The sequence below is a fragment of the Hemicordylus capensis genome, chromosome 5, assembly GCF_027244095.1.
Source record: "Hemicordylus capensis ecotype Gifberg chromosome 5, rHemCap1.1.pri, whole genome shotgun sequence".
In the NCBI taxonomy this organism is placed as follows: Eukaryota; Metazoa; Chordata; class Lepidosauria; order Squamata; family Cordylidae; genus Hemicordylus; species Hemicordylus capensis.
Window position 1 is genome coordinate 172,201,906 of NC_069661.1, and position 19,770 is coordinate 172,221,675.

General features: G+C 47.1%; 1 protein-coding gene across 7 annotated transcripts in view; it reads right to left on the bottom strand.

Annotated features, from left to right (window-relative positions):
• The window catches only part of CAV1 (caveolin 1), a 44,051-nt gene extending 25,807 nt beyond the window's left edge, over positions 1-18,244 (bottom strand). Inside the window, exons 1-2 of one of the 7 annotated variants that reach the window (XM_053256081.1) lie at positions 17,754-18,244; positions 15,300-15,467 (exon numbers count right to left, since the gene is read on the bottom strand). In XM_053256081.1, coding sequence (XP_053112056.1) covers positions 15,300-15,467; positions 17,754-17,783 — 198 coding nt within the window. In that variant the 5' untranslated portion in view covers positions 17,784-18,244. Of the gene's footprint in view, positions 1-15,299; positions 15,468-15,686; positions 15,852-15,973; positions 16,190-16,228; positions 16,754-17,247; positions 17,266-17,413; positions 17,617-17,753 lie in introns of those variants that run through there. The other 6 variants (XM_053256084.1, XM_053256083.1, XM_053256082.1 and 3 more) reach the window with 6 other exon arrangements.
• Between the last annotated feature and the right edge of the window lie 1,526 nt (positions 18,245-19,770).

Below are 19,770 nucleotides of genomic sequence, written 5' to 3' on the forward strand. Positions count from 1 at the left end.
GGCTGATCTCTAGAGGCCATCTCCTGTCAGTCAGGACAGGGTTCACTTCCAGTTCACTCCTTAGGAGAAAGGAGGGACTGTTCAGAGACTGATCACTACACTTATAAATGACTAAAATGGCTTCCATACAGTCCCGACTGGTGCATACAAACTATAAGCACTTAGGCATATACCTAGCTTGCACCTAGATATGTATTTATGTACGTTTGTATTTAATTTAGCACATATGTATACTGCCCAAAACTGACATCTGGTCCGTTTACAATTAAAAAAATACAAATTAAAACAAAATATTAAGGTTAAAACATTACAATAATTTAAAATTTAACACAATATTAAAGACTATTAAAACTGTAAATCTAATTAAAAGCCTGGATGAACAAATGTGTCTTAACTGCCTTTCAAACGTTGTCAGAGATGGGGAGGCTCCGATTTCAGTAGGGAGCATATTCCAAAGCCTTGGGGCAGCCCGACCCTGTGTAGCCACCAGACAAGCTGGTAGGGATGTGCAGGGAACTGGCACCTGCTGGTCCGAAGGTGGGGGGGATAACTTTAAGGGCAGGGGAGGGGGCTCTTACCCCTCCCACCGTGTTTCCCCCACCAGTGCTGTGTATTCAAATGGCCCGGCAGGGCAGCAGCATACCTCCCTGCCGTCCGGTTGCTTCCTTGGACCAGAAGTGACTGGAAGTTCTTCGTGCATGTGCACACACCATATGGGGCAGCAGGGAGGTACACTGCTGCCCCACCGGGCCATTTGAATACACAGCACCAGTGGGGGGAGGATGCGAGAGGAGGGGTAAGAGCACCCTCCCCCGCCCTTAAAGTTATCCACCTCCTACCTTCGGACCGGCTCGAACGCCAGTCCACAGAACTGGTGTGTCGCTACTAAAATGGAGCACCAGATGGTTCCGTGCATATCCCTACAAGCTGGTGGCAACTGCAGACGAATATATGTATAACTAATATACAAGCTCTGTATGCTTCATTGAGGGTTCTGCTTTCTGCAGGTTTCTCATTCATATATATATGTCTTTGAAATATATACAGAAGTGTCTGCCCATCACAAAAAGCCCTAGAAGCACGAAAATACGGTGTATCTTACTACTTCTGTAAGCCAAACTAGATCCTAAACACATACAAAGGTAACATTGCTCCACCTGATTTTTAACCTACTTTCTTTAAGGAAAGTAAGCTTATGAGATCATCCGGCATTTTGGGTGGGGGTGGGGCAATGCCTGGACAATATGAACAAATTGGGTAGCTTCAGGGACACCTCAATGGCATAGTTTGTGTGATGATGTCATCCACTCCGATACAAGAAGGGGACGTGTGAAAGTTTGAGATGCAAGTGGGCTAACTTGTGAACCACCTAACTGATCTGACCCAAAGTTTGGATAGCCTCAGTGGCATAATTTGTGATGATGTCATCCACCCCACTCAAGATGGCAGACACATGAATGTTTGAAGTGCATCTGGGCTAACTTATGAGCCACCTATCCAATTTGAACTAAATTTGCTACAGCTGTAAGGACACATAGGGACACCTCAACGGCACAGTTTGTGATGATGTCAGGCACCCCAATTCAAGATGGTAGACATGTGAACATTTGAGGCACAAGAGGGCTAACTTAACCACCTAACCACCTAACCAATTTGAACCAAATTTGCTACACCTGCAGGGACACATAGGAACACCTCAATGGCGTTGTTTGTGATGATGTCATCCACCTCAATTCAAGATGGTGGACATGTGAATGTTTAAGGCTAAAGTGGGCTAACTTGTGAGGATGGTAATTATCAATGAAGATTATAGTGAAAGGAAAGCAGGCAGATTAGTTCATACCAGAACAGCCGGTTTTTAAATCAAAAGCAGTTTGGACAAAGGACAATTGTGAGTGAAGAAAAGATGGGAAAGAATAAAGTGGTGCTTAACCCTTTCCCTGCCAGCCATTTTTTCTGTTCCAAATCAGCCCATACCATCATTACCGCTCCCCCACAAAATTCTCATTTGGAATTCTGAGGGGCATCATATGGTGAGGAAAAATGACCAAAGTTTAAGTCCCTGCTCCATTCTCAATGCCCCCTCTTGAAGCTGCTTTTGATGTATAAAAAGGCAGTTGTAACAAGTGACTTCTATTTTGGTCCTATGTTGCATGCCAAGCAACTCTGAATCAGCCCTGCATGCTTGATCCAGTGCTCAGAGAACAGGCATCAGTGCAAAAGAGCTCTGATAATGGATTTTCTCAGCCTTAGGGCTCCATTTATAAATCAGGAACTATGGCAATCTCTCTCATTTTTTAAAATGTCATGTCTACTCTGCCCTTCCTCCAAGGAGCTCAGGGCAGTGTACATACTTTCCCCTACTCCAGGTTATCACCACCACACTCTATATGAGGTAGGTTAAGCTGTGAGGCAGTGACTTACCCAAGGTCACCCAGTGAGCTTCAAGGACAAGTGGGGAGTTGCACCCCCTACATTAAGATCTGGCTGGCACTAGCACATTAGCCATTCTAACCTCATATGGCTATACCAAAGGAGGAGGAAGAAAACAATATCAAAACACTCTGCCCACAGTGGTATGTTCACACAACAATTGTCCACGCGTATATTAACTCTCATAGTAACTTCACTTCTGCACTTCTTACAGAAGCAATGAATGATTGCTCTTCCTTTTTTCTCTGGCTCTCATGTTGCAAGGAAAAGCAGTACAGTAATTGCAGAGCAGTAATTATCCCACAATCTCTGACATTGTGTAAGAGAGTATAGAAGATGCTGTCTTCCAAAAGTGCATTCCAGTCAACTTAGGGATGGGGTCAGAGGTAGAGCATCTGCTTTGCATGCAGATGGTCCCAGATTCTGCCTCTAGCAGCAGCTCCAGGTACAGCTGGGAAAGGCTCCTGTCTGGAACCTTGGATAGTCACTGCCAGCCAGTGTAGACAATACTGAGCTGAATGACCAATGCTTTGAACTGGTATAAGGTAGCACCCCCTGTTCCTGTGTTTCTGCCCAGAACAACAGAAGTTGCCCTGGTATGTTTCTGAGTCATCCTCACAGCCCTCTTAGTAAAGTAAAGTAAAAGTAAAGGTAAAGTGTGCCATCGAGTCAGTGTCAACTCCTGGCAACCACAGAGCCCTGTGGTTGTCTTTGGTAGAATACAGGAGGGGATTACCATTGCCATCTCTCATGCAGTATGAGATGATGCCTTTCAGCATCTTCCTATATCACTGCTGCCCGATATAGGTGTTCCCCATCGTCTGGTAAACATACCAGCGGGGATTCGAACCAGCAACCTCTGGCTTGCTAGTCAAGTCATTTTCCTGCTGTACTCCTCAGGAAATTGCAGTGAACTACTCCTAGGTCTTGCAGCAATAATTCAACATGTTTTTAAAATGCTGCTTTAAGGAAATGCTAGAACCGTAGGGGGACACCCAGCAGTATTTGAACAGTGCCATGATAATTATACACCAATGCAAAAGCAGCCCTTAAAGTACTATCTGAAACTATTAATTATAGTTATTATTCTGCGTGCAGAAAATGTTCTTTTAACTTAGGCTATCCTATGCTTTTAATGATTTTTGATAGTAATCCTTTAAAACATAAACAGAAATTCCAGATCAGCATGGATATGTAAATAATACTATTTGCTCAGATGCCAACATACCTGGTGGGTGGGTGGGTAGGAGTTTGCTAATCACCAAGCCAAGAATCTGGAATATGTTTAATCCTGATGCGAGTTAAATTCCGGGCTGCTGAAAGAGCTGCTTAAGTGGATTATTTCAATAACTACCTGCACTTGTGGAATAGCTTAATTTCTGAACATCAAAATAGATTTGTAAAGGCACTGGATCCTAAAAGCTGGATCCTAACTGTGTTTACTTGCAAGTAAAATTCCACTAATTTCAATGCAACTTACTTCTCAGTAAGTATGAAGTTTTAAAAACAAAACAAAAACAAACAGAAACAAAGTTGAGTTATGTGTGACCCTATGTAGGAGTTGTCAGATGAAATACACACAAGGGCCCCTTTCTCTCTGCCCTGCCCTTTCAGAAGGCAGCATAATCTGGCTGTATGGGATCAAGGATACTAAAAGGCAAAGACCAGTTAGCTGCAAAAACCAGGCAGTATTTACAGATTCAGAAAGGCCATGTGTGGGTGTAGGGAGAGGCTTCATTTGTGGAAGAAACAAGAAAACCGAGGCTATGGAATAAATTCTAATTAATATACATTGCACATACGCTCCACATATGTTAGTGGGTGTTTTTTTGTTTTGGTACATGTAAGAATGGTTAGAGTCTCCTAGTAAAGAATGCTTCTTTACAGTGGTTTGCTTAACACACACACACACACACAGCCTTCTGTGCTGTGTGCTGTGATTTTATTTTGCAATCCCTTTTCTTCTCAAGGGTTCTTTCCCCATGTGTCATGTGAGATCATGTCTGTTTTAAATTTCCACTTTTAAAATGCAAATTTCAAGCCTTCATGCTGACACTGGAAACTATGAGCTTGACCCAGAAGGTAAGTATGAAAATACAAATTCAATCTATTGATATCTGAAGCCACTGTTTTGGTTCATTTGTAAGTTATATATAAACGCCCCACGCACCCCCCCAACCCTGCCCCAAACAAAAAAAAACATCCTTTCAATATGGTTTGGTCTATGAAAAGAAAGGTGGGAGGGAAACTGTGAATGGTACCACTTCAGAATGTGGGTAGTGTGCTGTCAATGCCTGAAGTGTCTGGAGCATCTTTAGCTCCACGTGTTGAAAATCAGGAATGGCCAAAGTAGGAACCAAACAGGTTGGGGCAGTGTTTCCCTTCTTTGCTTAGCCTTCCTCTATTGCCACATGACAAACCCCAACATAGAACTTGTGCTGCTTCACTCAGATACTGGAAGAAAATGGCAGGAAAGTGGGGTGTGTGTGCGCGTGAGCTGTGGAAGAGAAGGGCTGGTTGGTTAGGGCAGTAGTCCCAGCCCTCCCCACACACTCTTCTCCTGGCTTTTGGCTCATCAATGGCTCATGTTTATGCCATTCCCCTCTGGAACTCAGGCCTGTGATCAGAGTGCGGGGTGGGGAAACACCCAGAAGGCATGCTGGGTAAATCACTGGACAACCAATCGGAATAGAGGGGCAGGCAGGCATGGTGCCCAACCAACCAGCTTCTTTCCCGAGCCATGTCTACCTTTCTCCCCAGGGCTAACTACTGGTTACCCTGATGATTGGACCAAGGTCCATCTAACTCAGGCTCCTGCATCTAACAGTGGTCTCAGAGGGCAAGCTTATGAAGTCAGTAGTCCTCCCCTGTAGTCTGCCCCTGGAAGAGGGTATATTGCCTCTGAATATACGGGTATACTGCCTCTGGACTCGGAGGCTCCATTTAGGCATCATGTTAAAGTGGCAAAGGTGTGCAACACACACCAGGGCAAAGGTGTGCAACACAATCCTAATAGAGCAAATCAGTGGCATGAGGGGCTTGTTTTCAATGGAGGAACGATAGGCAGAAAGGGGTGCTTGGGGAGGGGCCACAGTTCAGTACAGGGGCACATGTTTGGCATGCAGAAGGTTCTAGGTTCAATCCATCCCTGGTATCTTCAGCTAAAAGGATGTTTGCTGGTGATGGGAAAGGGCCTGAGGCCTCTGAGGGCTGCTGCCCGTCAGTACAGACAACACTGGATGAACCAATAACCTAACCAATAACCTATGAGGCAGTTTCATGTGTTCAACTGATGGCCTGCCTGCTTCCTTTCTACTGTAACTCCTCCCTCCCATCTTCATGCATTTGTAAAGGCTGATATCTGGAAAAACCTGATCTAAAAGGTGGCTACCTTATTGGACATTCTGCCAGATGAAGAGTTCTGTGTAAGTCAAAAGTTTGATGCCGCTTGGCTTATTTTCGATTTCTATGGGCTTCTTTTCAAGGGGACTTTCTGCATTGCCAGCTCAGTGCCTTAACAGTAACCATGAAGCCGCACCTGGGGCTGCGTACACCCCGAGGCTCTTCTCATGATCGGTGAGAAGAGCTTGGATGGGGTTTGCGGGCAGACTCCCCACACATGAGCAGGCAGTCTGCCCTGGGTGGCTGAAGCGGCTGCCCACACAACTGCCGGCTCAGTTACAGAGCCGGCAGGGGCTAAGAGGATCCGGGGCTGTGCGGCCCCCGGAAGCTCCAGCATGCCCTGCGCGAGTGCACAGGGCATGCTGGAGAGACCCCCGAGCCGGGAGGCTGCTTTTCATGCTCCTGGTCAGGGGTCCACTCGTGAATTGCTGCGGCGCGGAGCCAAAGCGCAGCAACTCACGATCGGAAAGCCCGGGTTAGCGGTGCGCTCACTCCGCTAACCTGGGCTAAGGGGAGGGTTGTTTAAGCGGGTGACCCGCTTTCGTGAGACCAGGCTGGGCTGCGAGCCTGGTGGTTCTCACGCGCATGCAAAATCGGGCTAGGCTCCCTTCGCCCGATTTTGCATAACCGTGAGAATAGCCTCCCTGTGTTTTAAAACAAAAATCAAAATTGTGAGCAGAATCCACCAAACTTCTGCACCAAAAAGCTTAATTATGCAGTTGTGCCTACTCTATGCAGTTCACATAGAGTAGGCACAACTGCATAATTTCTTATGCATATGTTATTTTGCTTCTGTTCATTATTGGAGGGGGGGGCAGCAAAGAGGGATGGGCAATGAAGCCCTGCCTCCTGGCAGCAGAGGCAGCCCAAGGTATCGCAGGACTAGAGGTGAGTTGTCACATGGTGCCCTGCCCCATGACTCGGGGGGGGGAGCAGGGAAGAGGGAAGGCTGCCAGCAGCCTCTTCTTCTCTCCTTGTGCTATTTGCAAAGAATGTGAGGAGAGGTGCTTCTTGCACAACTTGCAAGGGACAGATCGGTCCCAAAGAGCAACTCCAGTGGTGGTGGCAGGGGTTGCATCTTACCACCCTGCTATTCCTAAATAATCTGCCGCCTGAGGCAAGGGCCTCTCCTCGCCTCATGAAAGGAGTGCTCATGCCCGACAGCCAACTACTGTTCACCATTTGAAATGGCAACAACTACCAAGCTAAAGCAAAGTGAATCCTTCATAACACAAGAACAGCCCTTCTGGATCAGGCTCAAGCCCATCCTTCCAGACCAACATTCTGTTTCACACAGGGGCCACCAGATGCCTCTGGGAAGCCCACAGACAAGAGCTGAGGGCATGTCCCCTGTCCTGCTGTTGCTCCCCTGCATCTGGTATTTAGAGGCATCTTGCCTCTGAGGCTGGAGGTGGCCTAGAGCCACCAGACTAGTAGCCATTGATAGACCGGTCCTTCATGAATTTGTGTAAGCCCACTCTAAAGCCATCCAAGCTAGTGGCCATCACTACATTCCGTGGCAAAGAATTCCATAGATTAATTATGCACCGTGTGAAAAGGTGATCTTTTCCAGGGCCTTTTGTTGGTCTTGAAATTGCCAGCCTTCAGTTTTATGGAATGGCCCCTGGTCCAAGTGTTATGAGAGAGGGAGTAAAATTTCTTTCTGTCCACTTTCTCTACGCCATGCATAATTCCTTCCTGGGACTTCTATCCATTTGGCTTCTGATTGCTAGCAAGCAGACTCTGTGCTGCAGATGCTTCTACTCACGACTGTTGGAAGCTTGTTTATCTAGAGAGCTCTGGACCCAAAGTGCAGTTCGCTCTTTCATCTAGCATCTCATACGGTAACACTGGAGGTGCACATCCCCAGCTTTTCACAAGTCCGGAGCATTTTTTCAAACAAATGCTGAAGCCATTTGAAGAGCTGCTTACAGAGCAGATTCCTTGTCCCTTGCCTCATCATTTGTCTTCCATGAGTGGTACAGCTTATGTGCTGACACTGGGTAGGTGTCAGCACAGAGTGGATGACAAGAAATGCAAAAGTCCCGAGCAAATGGCTAAAATGCTTCGACTACGTGCAGCAGGGAGTGGGACATAAATATCTCATATGTAGCAGGATTTCTGGAATATGGCATCTAAGAAGACACCTTGTTAGTTAAAAGACTGATTGCACCTTTGTATTTGGTGTTAATTTCTTACTTCTAGCTTCTGTACTCTCACTCTCTAGAAAATAAGAACAACAACAATTGGGTAGGTCTTGTTACTGGTTCACATGTCCTGCAGTAGTATGAGGGTGGAAGACGGACTGCATGCTCACAGAGAGGCTGGAGATTAGCTGTGGTTAATCTTAAGGCTTCTTCTTCCTCAGTTGAAGCACACAGAGAGGGAAAGGGGTCGATTTTTTGCTTCTCTCCCCTCCCTTCAAAAGCCCTTTTCACTTGCATATATATGTCCCTGAGGGTTGCAGAAGGGCTTTTGGAGGGCGGGGAGAGAGGCAAAAATTGCCTCAGTTGCAAAGAGGCCTTTGTCACAGCTACTCTCCAGTCTCTCTGCGAGTGTACAGCCCTTCTTCCACCCTTGTGCTGCTGTGGAGCATGTAAGCCAGTAACAACAACAACTCTGGCTGACTTCTACCCAATAACATAAATCCCAGAACATTCCCCTTCCCCTGTCTGTCTTCTCTTCCCAAATGAGAAGGGGCAGGGCGGGGTGGGGGGGAGACATACTGTATTTACACAAGCTGCTGTCATGTCACACAATCCTTTCACTTTCTATAGTATTTTATGGACTAAAGTGACCTTTCGGAGAGAAACGTGAGAGATGAACACCCCACTTCTAGACATACATATTTGGAAGCAAGTCACATGGGAGTAGATAAATAATAATTAGGCATTTTGCCCAGGTCGCATGCCTAGAGCAGTGGAAACATCCACCTTTTTTAAACCACTCTTTAACTGTCTTATTTGTATGACAGTGTGGTTCAAGAATACTGAATCTATGCTTAGGATCCTGAGTAAGTATGCACCCTTCAAGTGGGCTTTATGATGGATTTTACAGGGGCTTTCCAGGGATTTCCACTGAAATAAATGCCCCATTTTGGTAGGACAACAGACAGCAGGGGTGATGACTAACCTGAGGTTCTCTAGCTCAGGGGTGTAGCTATAATTGAGTGAGGGTCCCCCCAAACTTTACCCCTCCCTATTTTCTTCATTATCTCCCTCATTCTAATGGGCTGCCAAGGAGAAGGGCGAACATGGGGCCCCCTCTCCCCTACCTATGCCCCTTCTCCAGCTGTTGCTAAATACTGCATCTAAATACCAGGAGAGAGGGCATGTCCTCAGCTCTTGCCTGTGGGCTTCTTCCCAGAGGCATCTGGTGGGCCACTGTGTGAAACAGGATGCTGGACTAGATAGGCCTTGGCCCTGATCCAGCAGGGCTGTCCTTATGAAGGATTCAGTTTGCTTTAGCTTGGTAGTTGTTGCCACTTCAAATGGTAAGCAATACTTGGCTGTCAGGCATGAGCAGTCCTTTTGTGAGGTGAAGTGAGGCAGTTGCCTCAGGCAGCAGATTATTCAGGCACAGCAGGATGGTAAGACGGGACCGATCTGGCCCTTGCAACCTTTGCAATTTATTACAGCTGAGGATGATGGGAGTTGTAGTCCAACAACAGTTGGAGAGCCTCAGACCAGCCGCTGCTGACACAAAGCAAGAGAATGATGTCAGATATCCAACCTATGATCCAGAGGGATGTGAATCTCTTGGTTGACAAATCCTAAGAGACAGCACAAGCCAGGCATCAGAGCAGCTGCCTACCTCTCCCATGAAGGATCTACTTGGCAGTCATGCTTGGCCAGCTACTGGCACAAAGCATGAGAGTGATGTGCATATCACATGTGTTGTTGCTATGCCGAGAAATGTGATTTCTACATGTGCCACACCTGCCAAAAAATAACAGTCCACACTGGGATGACTTAGCTCAAAGTGTCTTATGTTAAAACTGGGAGGTGAACTTGTCTAACCCTGAGAATTAGACTGACCACAACGGCACTCTGAAGCTGGATCTACTGATTTCCATGCCAGTGGCATAGATATGATAACTGGCTACCCTGAAACTTTCAGAAGAGCCAGCAAAAGTATTCCTGGGTTCACTTCGCATGGCAGGCAAAGATTCACACAACTAAATGTTCTAACTTTTTTTTAAAATCCACAAAAAACATTATAGATATGGGGAGAAGGATTCTAGCCTTGTTCCCGATGATATTGGTGGGGAGGGAGGTACATTCACCTCCTTATCTTCATGCATTTTAAAAAGACACAGAGCCTTTTCTCACCATCAGTGAGAAAGGGCTACCTGGTCCAGTGGGGAAGAAGCCTGAAAGCGCTTACTTCCCTGCACATGAGCAGTCGTCCATCCTTGGGTGGGCAGATCATCCGTCCAGATGAGCACAGGCTCCTGCCAAAGGCTCCAAGGGTTAGGGTGCCAGGACATGTCACCCCACCCCTGGAGCTCCAATAATGTACCATGCGAGTGTGTGGTGCATTATGGGGCTCCACCCTCCCCGTGTCTGCCAGCCACAGCTGCAAGCAGCCATGGCCGACACACGATCAAATTAATGAAGTTAGGAGAGCACTCACTCGTCTAACCCCATTTAGAAGGGTGGCTCCATAGGTGGGTTTTCCGCCGTGGTGCTGCCGGGATCGGGCATGATCCCAGTGGTTCACACATGCATGCAAAACCGGGTGGGGCTCCCTTAGCCCAGTTTTGCATGTCCATGTGAATAGCCTCACAGTTTAGGAGCAGCATTTTATTGTGATCTATTAATTATGTAGACAAGCCTTTGATTTAAATTAGATTACATTAGGGCTAGTTCCTAAGCAGAGGGATCTAAATGGAGTCTCTGTTGAATTTCAGATTTTGGTGGCATTCTCATCTGATTCTTGTAATCCTTCAGAAGGCCCTAATCCTTCAACAGTAGTGCAGATGGCAAAATGGTTGGTTGATTTACTGTCTTATACCTAGAGAGAAGGAAAATAATTGTTGCTTTCGTATAGCAACAGTCTGAGTACCGTATAGATCTACAAAAGAACATCCTATTTGTAATTACAAAAGCAAGGATGTGGAGAATTCAAAGCAAGGTTCAAGTTGCTACAGTCCTCTTGGTTATCACTTGAACTCTAGCAGCATAGCTTTATTTATCACCACATTTTTATCCTGCCTTCCCGACAAGGATCTCATACATGGTCTTCCCTTCCCTATTTTATCCAAACAATCCTGTGAGGCAGGTTAGGCTGAGAGATGATGACTGTGGCCCAGGTCACTCTGTGCTTCATGGCTGAGTTGTGCTGGAAGTGGAACTGGATGTTGTGTCTCCCCAGTCCTAGCCCAACACACAAACGACAACCCCACCCTGGTTCGATATGTGTACACGGGGGGGGGGGGGGCATTTGTTCCTGAGAGGGTCCACTGTTTGAAGCCGTTCCCAATGTTCTCATTTTCCTTTGGGACATGGGATGTAATCTTTAATCTTCCCCCTGGGGAATGTTTGCAAACATTTCTTCAGAGAGACGTGTTTCTAACTCCTCAGCAACTGGCCTTCTATTCCCAGTAGGATCTGTCTTTCTCTCTTTAGCAACAATGTTTGCTGCTATCGAGATTCCATCCAGCCTTGTACATCTCAGTAATCCTCAGTAGGTTTTGTTGCTTTGGGAACTTTGGCTGCTGCTGCTGCTGAAGAATAGGTTAGAAAGTATGTTCTTTTCTGAACTCCCCAAACAGTTCCCATCCTAGGCCTATTTTCTCTTCCCAATTAAGAAACAAAAAATATGTATTTATTTAGTATTTAATCAAGTTGCTCTCATGTACATTGCTCGGCATGATCTTTTTACTTGCAGTCTTTTACAGGTTAACATGAGCTGTGGGATGGAGACTGAGAGCATGCCACATGGTCAGGGGAGTAGCGTCCACTGTGTGAATCGGTTCAAATAATCCAGGCTGCCACGCTCCAGGGGTTGTGCCTGGTGCCCCAGCCATGACCCTGGTTGGAAGTAAAATTTGGCCAGTGCCATGTTTGCAGCCTGGCCAGGATGGCTTCTCCCTGCTTGCAAAGGCAGGGAGAGACATTTGCGGCCAGTCTGGGAGCCCAGCGCTGGCCGAAACGTCTCAAAAACAGAGCAGCACATTTTGTGACCATGGCCACGCCTCCTGCATCTGATGTCAGACGTAGGGGGTTTGGCTGAGATGGTGGGGGCCACTGGCATCTGGCTGGACAGGGGCCGCCAGCGTCCTTGATACACCACTGCATATGGTGGTGGAGGGGAGGTTTCCCCACTTTTCTTGCCAAAAGTCCTTCCCCATCCTGGAAGTGCCTATTTGCTGTAAATTTCTGTTCATTATCTGCTTTAAGCCTGTCTCTTAATGAGGAGTTTAATGTAACATGAAATTTGGCCTTAATTAAAATGTTTAAAAAAAAATTGTGATGTGACCCTCTTAGGACTGTACCACTTTAGGTGTGGAGTTGCATCTTTGATTGCTCCTAGCTAGCACCTTAGATAAAAGGAAACATTAATATTCCCTAACATTAATATTCTAAATTTCAAAAACACAGACAGTATTTAATGTGGGGAAGCATTAAATTATGCTTCTCCCCACACACATTCTGAGTTGGTCTCTTCCTGGGAGGACCGTACCATTTGTTTTTTTTTGGGGGGGAGCTGTTTTGAATAATCTCTAAGGCATGGTAAATATAATGACAGAACCAAAACATCATAGATCTTAGCTGAATCTCACAATCCTCTTGGAAACAGCCCAAAAGGAAGGTGGCTTCCTCTTGGCCTGTGGCTAGCTCAAGTACCAGTTCAAGTCAGTCAAAGCACAATGAGATTACCAGGTTTTAAATCTATTTGGAAAGCATGCCGTCTAACCTGGACACCCTGCTCCCTAATTCCAGCTACGTGGGGGCTAACTGCGCTAACTCAATAGCAATCTCACACACTTCCATCTCCCTTGAATCCAGCATCCAGCTTAGCCATGATGCTTAGCACTCTTGCAAGATCAAGTCCTGATTCCTGCAGAATTGGCCTGCAGAAAGGAACAATTTCTTCTCTCTGCACCAAGAGAATAAACCAGTCTTCTCCACAGTGGACCACGGAGTGACTGAAATCTTACAGCTTCTGCACCCACTTTACATGCTGTAGCATGGTGTAGTAATGCAGCATGCAACTGCTTAAGCTAAGAAGACTGCAGAAGGATTGCTCCCCCAAAGTCCAAGGAGCTTGGCTTACACTATCCTTGGCCATCACATCTGCAATTCAATGTGTTCCTGCCAAGAACGGATTGCTTCCATGATTTCCCTGACCCAGATGGGCCCTGATAACAGTTTCCATTGACTCAGATTTATTGGAATGGTCAAAGTTTGACATTTTGAAAATTTGACAAGCAATCCAGAAAGGGCTTGTGCCAAGTTATTTAATGCTTTCTCCTCCCCTTCTTTTGGCATTTTGAGATTGGAAAAAAAGATCTATATTTTTTTAACCTCCATTTGGATTAAGCAGAGTGTCGGCATGCTTCCATGAAAAAAGCCATCCTTTTGCAAAACTATTCCATGGAAATCCAGTTCCATATAACATAATTGGTGCTGGGTTTCTTTGTTTACAAACAGCAAGACCCACAACTATCAGGCCTGTGTCTCTTCCAACCGGATTTTAAAAATCTTAGTCATTTAACAACTTGATCTTATGCCCACTTACTCAGAAGTAAGCCTCAAAGGAACATAGGAAGCTGCCTTATACTGAGTCAGACTACTGGTCCATCTAGCTCAGTATTATCTACACACACTGGCAGTGGCTTCTCCAACATTGCAAGCAGGAGTCTCTCTCAACCCTATCTTGGAGATGTCAGGGAGGGAACTTGGAACCTAGGTGCTCTTCCCAGAGTGGCTCCGTCCTTCAAGGAGAATATCTTACAGTGCTCACACATGTAGTCTCCCATTCAAATGCAAGCCAGGGCAGACCTTGCTTAGCAAAGGACAATTCATGCTTGCTACCACAAGACCAGCTCTCATGAAGTTCAACAGGCCATTATCCCAAGTAAATGAGCACAGGATTGCCATTTAATTGTATGAGTTTTAATTGATTGACTAAATTTGCCTATATTTGCATATATGAATAGACAACAGTTCAGGGGGGAAAGTATTTGTGTGTAGATAATCCTTTTGCCTGTGGTAGCAGGGCACTATCTTAGAACTGGACATTCCTCCTGTGTGTGAAAGAATTCATATGTGGAAATATAGGCATATTTAGGAATGGTGCTTCTGAGGAAGCTCCTGCCACTTGCAGTTTTTGTGTATACTTGTATTAGAACATTTTTTTAAAAAAACCAGCTGCTCTGTTGACTGTGGAGTAATCAAAATAATCAAAAGATGATTCAACATTGGAGCCTTATCGTTTTCTTCTTTCTTTGGTTTCCAGTGTTAGGGTATGGCTTTATTTTTTTAAAAAAACCTCTCAGCTCCACCCTCTGAAGCCAGCTTTGGGCAGCTCGATATTTAATGAGCAAATATACAAACACATTTTTTCCTGTTTAGTCACAAAACCTGCAAAAGTTTTGTTTTGGTACAGCGACTTAACAACTTCTCCTCCAGCCAAACACACATGCGGAATGCATTGCTTAAATTAACAGTTTGGCACAATTGCAGTCCTTTTAACATGTCCTTACCCTTCATGCCTAGACCTCAGAAATAACTTCTCATTTGCAAATGTGTTTTAACGTGTTCATATTCATAACAGTCCTGTGAGAAGCAGCCAGTCTTATCTCCATTTTACAAACGAGCAACTGAGGCAATGACTTGCTTGAAGGCATGTCATGGCCTTACAGCAGTGATGGGACATGCCCAGCAATACTAGTTCCCTGCTTATCCAGTGGGCCACATAAACAAAAACCAGTAAACAGCCTCTGATAAACACCCCTCCATCAGAAAATAAGTAGGAGGAAATCATGTCATTCCTCTAACAGGATATACTTCCTTCCTGGGATTTTTAGAACATGCTGTTGTTAATTTATTAGAAGTTTGCCAAGGTTCCTCAGCACAACAGTGATAAATGTGCAGTTATCTTCAGGCACAGAATCCCAGCCTATGCACAGAATCCACTGGTCCAACGCTCAGTAGGCAATGGAGTTATGAAACATTCCACTAGGGAACGAAGGCGCATGGTTAAGAAAGGGTCACAAATATGATCAAACGGTTTCCTGGGGGAGTCCCTGCGCGGTGTGCACGTTCTCTGTTCATCTTCCAAATCAAAACAAATACAAGCCTCCCACTCACCCACACCACCCAAGCAACCTCGAGCCTCATTTCTCCCCACCCCACCCCACCCCACCGCTTCGGGCGCATCATGAAGGATCCTCTTTTAAGGCGATCGCGAGAGGGGTATTTTTCGAGTTGCGGGGAGAGTCTTGGACTTCCTACCTTGACCACATCGTCGTTGAGATGCTTGGGGTCACGATTGACTAGGTCGATTTCCTTGGTGTGGACGTCATGGATCATGTCCTTCTCGTTAATTTCATCGGCCATGACCTTGTTGTTGGGCTTGTAGATGTTGCCTTGTTCCCTGAGGGGCGCCGTGTAGAAAAAGTCCTACAAAAGGAAGGGTGGGAAAGCGATCAGTCCACGCCACACGCTGAACTGAGAGGCTCTGGGAGTGGAGCGCGCGGGAGAAAAAAAACTTCACTCGCTCATCGGACGTTCCGAGCAGCCGGCTAAGCTGGGCTGGGCTAGAGAGCCTGCGGAGCCAGGAGAAACTTCATCCACGGAATGCCCCGAGGCTGGCTTTTTAAATGGATAAAAAGTACCTACACCACACCCCTCGGTACCAGGCAGAGCGGCAACTCCTACTCCTGCCGCCAGGGGTCCTCTCCAGACGCACTGACTAGATGGAGGGAGAAGCCAGCAGCGCTTCCCGAATGAGAGTTCCCCAGCGGGCAGGGCGCAGCCACCCGGTTCCCCGCCCCAGCCCCTGCGTTTGGGAAGACTGCATTAGCCTGGTATCCCACACAATCGCCTCGTTTCTCGTCCTCCCACGCTTTTGGCGTTCCCCCTTTCCCTCGCCCGCCCCACAAAAAAACCCCCAAGCTGATCGTCACCCCTTCGGTCAGGGAGGCTGCAAAAGACGCGCGCCGGAGACGGAGTCGTTTGCGCCACCGCGTTGGCTGCCAGTTGGTTCAGCCTGATCCAATGCGAGAACTTCCTTCGGGGAACTTTCTGCGGAAAAAAGTCCCACTAAGTTCAGCGAGGCTCACTCCCCCAAGTAAGAATGAATGCGCAGGGACGGACTGCAGCGAAGTCTCTGTTCTGTATCCACTCCCACTGACTGTTTTCTCGACTACTCCAGTCCTCACCGTTCTGGCCACCTTATTCAACGGCAGGTCTGGCCACCTTAAAACTCAACGGTAGGTCTGGCCACCTTATTGCTATCCAGGCAGGTTCTTGGGGCGGAAATGCCCCTTTCGCCAATTCCTGAAGCGTCCTCCGAAACAAGGGAGAAGGCAAGGGGAGGAGGAATGAATCTGTGGCAGAATAAAGTCGAGCCTCTCCAAATACCGCCAGGACCTCCCGAAACAACAACTCCTTCCCGGGAGAAAAAGTGCGTTCAGAGACGCGGCTGCTACGACAGAGCGCTGTATCCCTTCTTAAACTCGTCTGCCTGCCCAGATTTTAAATTGCATCCCTGCACCCATTCACTCCCAGGCGACACACGAACACGTTCCAGCTTCATCCATAAGCGAGCACTCCACGGATGGGGAAAGCCCTTTACCACGGCTGAAACACCCCCCGAGTATTGCCGGCTGATGAAAGAGGTTAAGAATAGCCAATCCTCGTTCAATTCTCCTGACTATAGCAAGCTGAAAGTTCCGCTAATGCTCTCCTGGAATGTCACTCTGTGCACAGAGCTGCCATTTGTTGGCCGTCCCATTAAGGGATCCCCCTAAAATGAAGGCAAAATGTTCCCCCCTCACCTCATCCACACCCTACGTTAATGGACTTCACGCGATTTCGACCCAGGTGTGAATGAATCCAGTGACAACGACGACCAATACTTATATACCGCTTTTCAACAAAAGTTCCCAAAGCGGTTTACATTGATGAATAAAAATAAATAAAGATGTACCCAAAGGGCTCACAGAAGCTAGACACCAGCAAGCAACAACAGCACAGGGATGTTGTGCTGGGGCTGGATAGGGCCAGTTGCTCTCCCCCTGCTCAATAAAGAGCAGTTACATGATCGAACTACTACGGTATAATCTGGCGAACAGAACACAAGCGACTTCCTTTCCCGAAAACCCCAACCTCGCTGCACTTTCCAGAACAGACGCGGATCCTCCTAAGTGAAGTGTCCCTTATAGAACTCCAGTTTTACTTTGGCAAACGCCATCGATAGAGCCTCTTCTCCCGCCTTGAATTGTAAAAATTAAATTGGTCGTTTTGTGGTGGGGGGTGAGGGTGGCGTGCTTCCATTCCGGCGTGCTTTTGCTCAGGCAGCAGGCGAGCATTTTTTGAAAACCCTCCCCCCCACACACACTTACACTAGAGTAGCCTCACTGAAGCCTCTAGCAATCTCTAGTCTGGGTGGACTCCACTCACCGCGCAGCCTTGGGATCGCGGAGGGAAAGAGGCTCTGCGTGGGGGAGAAAACAAGTGCCCAGCCAGGCGGTCGGGTTACCAATAACAACAACACAGACAAATAACCCCCGATTGCCCTGAAAACAGTCTGTCTCCAGCAGTGCAAAGGACTTCTCGGCGGAGAACAAGATAAGGGAAGAGCCAGCCAAGAGCACTCCGAGAGACGGCTCCAGCAGGTACTCGGTGTCAAGGGGCGGGGGGTGCGGTGGAGAGCGAGATTGAAATAGCAAAGCAAGTTCCTACCTCGGAATCTACGTATTTGCTCCCAGACATGCTGCCCTGGGCTTGCTTGAGGCTCTGCTGAGGATTGCACGGATCTATATTTTAAAGGATCCGAGGAAGGAAGATCCTGTGGGATTGTTATTATTATTTTTTTTAAAGGAGGGGAGGAAAAAAATAAAAGAACACAAGAAAGGAAAAGCCACGCTCAGGCAGAGCTGCCGAGTGGGAGGTAGCTGAGCGCCAAGTTACACAGCTTGGCTGGCTGCCAAGGGCTTGTTCGGAGGGCGGCGGGCGTGGAGGACAGAGGTGGCCGAGCCAGGCGCATCCCCAAAGGCCTAGCAGCGGCAGCGGGTGGCAGAGGGGAAAGAAGCCGCACACACGACGGGGCGATCCAAACCCAGCCGCTCTCTGCGGGTTTGGGCTGGGCTTTTCTCTTTTCTCTCCCCCCTTCCTTTTTGGCAACCTGAGGCGACGCTTGCTGCGCCTTTGCCCGTCGCAGCAGCAACCATCAAAGTACACACAGGCACGCTACGCCCTGAGCGATCCAAGGGAAGCCGGAGCCGTTGCAGGCAGAGGAAGGCCGCCTGACTCACTTGGCGTCACCGGCTGGTGCAGGGAAGGCAGGGCTTCCCCCTAGCCCTTGGGGGCCCTTCTGGATACAATCAGACGCCTTCAGTGCCCCCCGCCCCCCCAGCCTAGCAAATAGCTGTCACGAGGATCTCTGGTGCTTGTGCCCCGAAACAAGGAAAACCGTGTGTGGAATTTTTATAGGTCTCTATTTCACAGCCGTCCCAAAGCAAAGTTTGAACTCAAACAACCGCTTGTTCAGGCAGTGGTTTCTGCCCCTCCGCAAGGCAACTGTCACGGAAACTTGGACTGGCTGTTGAGTGACAGGAGGGAGACGTGGCTGTTCCCCACTGCATCCTTTCCAAACCATGCAAATGTTCTACAGCTCTCTGCCTTGCTTTTGCTTTTGCTTTTTTTGCCCTTTCTGCCTCCAGATGGTTCGTGCCTACCTGCTATATAGCATATTTTTGCCCTTCATATTATTCTAAGAAAAGAACCATTGGTGCATGAAGAGGTTTCCTAGTTGGAGTGCGGTGGCAATTAGAATCAAATCAGCAGCATTACTTGACCCTTGGTGGACATTCTAAGAGCTGTGGATGGAGATGCATTCAAACATGGGCACACACACACACACACACACACACACCAAGCCCAACCTCCCACTGCTTTACTCATCATGTTGGAAGCATGGAATTCAGGGTGTGGTTGCTGTGCTTTTGTCTCAGATACTGGAAACCGAAGAAAAGGCATATAATATATCACGATAATGTGATCTGTGACCTCTTTAAAAAAGCACCCCATTATTTTTCATTCCCTATAGCCGGAAGAGCACTCACATGGTGAGACCATACATTATTGTATATTTTTATCTTGTTGGTCCCAACTCAGTTTTCCAATAAATTGAGTTCGATACCAGCCCCTTTCCTGTATGTAATGTTTCTGGCTGGCTGCTGATTATCCTGCGTTTGCCAGTGTGGTGTAGTGGCTAGAGTGCTGGACTAGGACCGGGGAGACCCAAATTCAAATCCCATTCAGCCATGATACTAGCTGGGTGACTCTGGGCCAGTCACTTCTCTCTCAGTCTAGCCTACTTCACAGGGCTGTTGTGAGGAGAAACCGAAGTATGTAGTACATCACTCTGGGCTTCTTGGAGGAAGAGCAGGATATAAAATGTGTAAGTAAGTAAGTAAGTAAATAAATAAATAAAATAAAATAAAATAAAATAAAATAAAAATACCCCATGTAGTGTCAAGAGTTTAACATAAGTAGATACTGATGGCCATTTGAAAGCCATTTGAAAGGGTAACTACTATATACTTAGTCAGGTCATTGGTCCATGGCACTCGGTATTGTCTACTCCGACTGGCAGCATCTTTCCTCACGCTCAAGTGCATGTTTGGGGATGGTCTGCCCTAGCCCTGAGATTATTTAATTAAAATACTGGAGATTTTCTGCATGCAGAGCATTTACT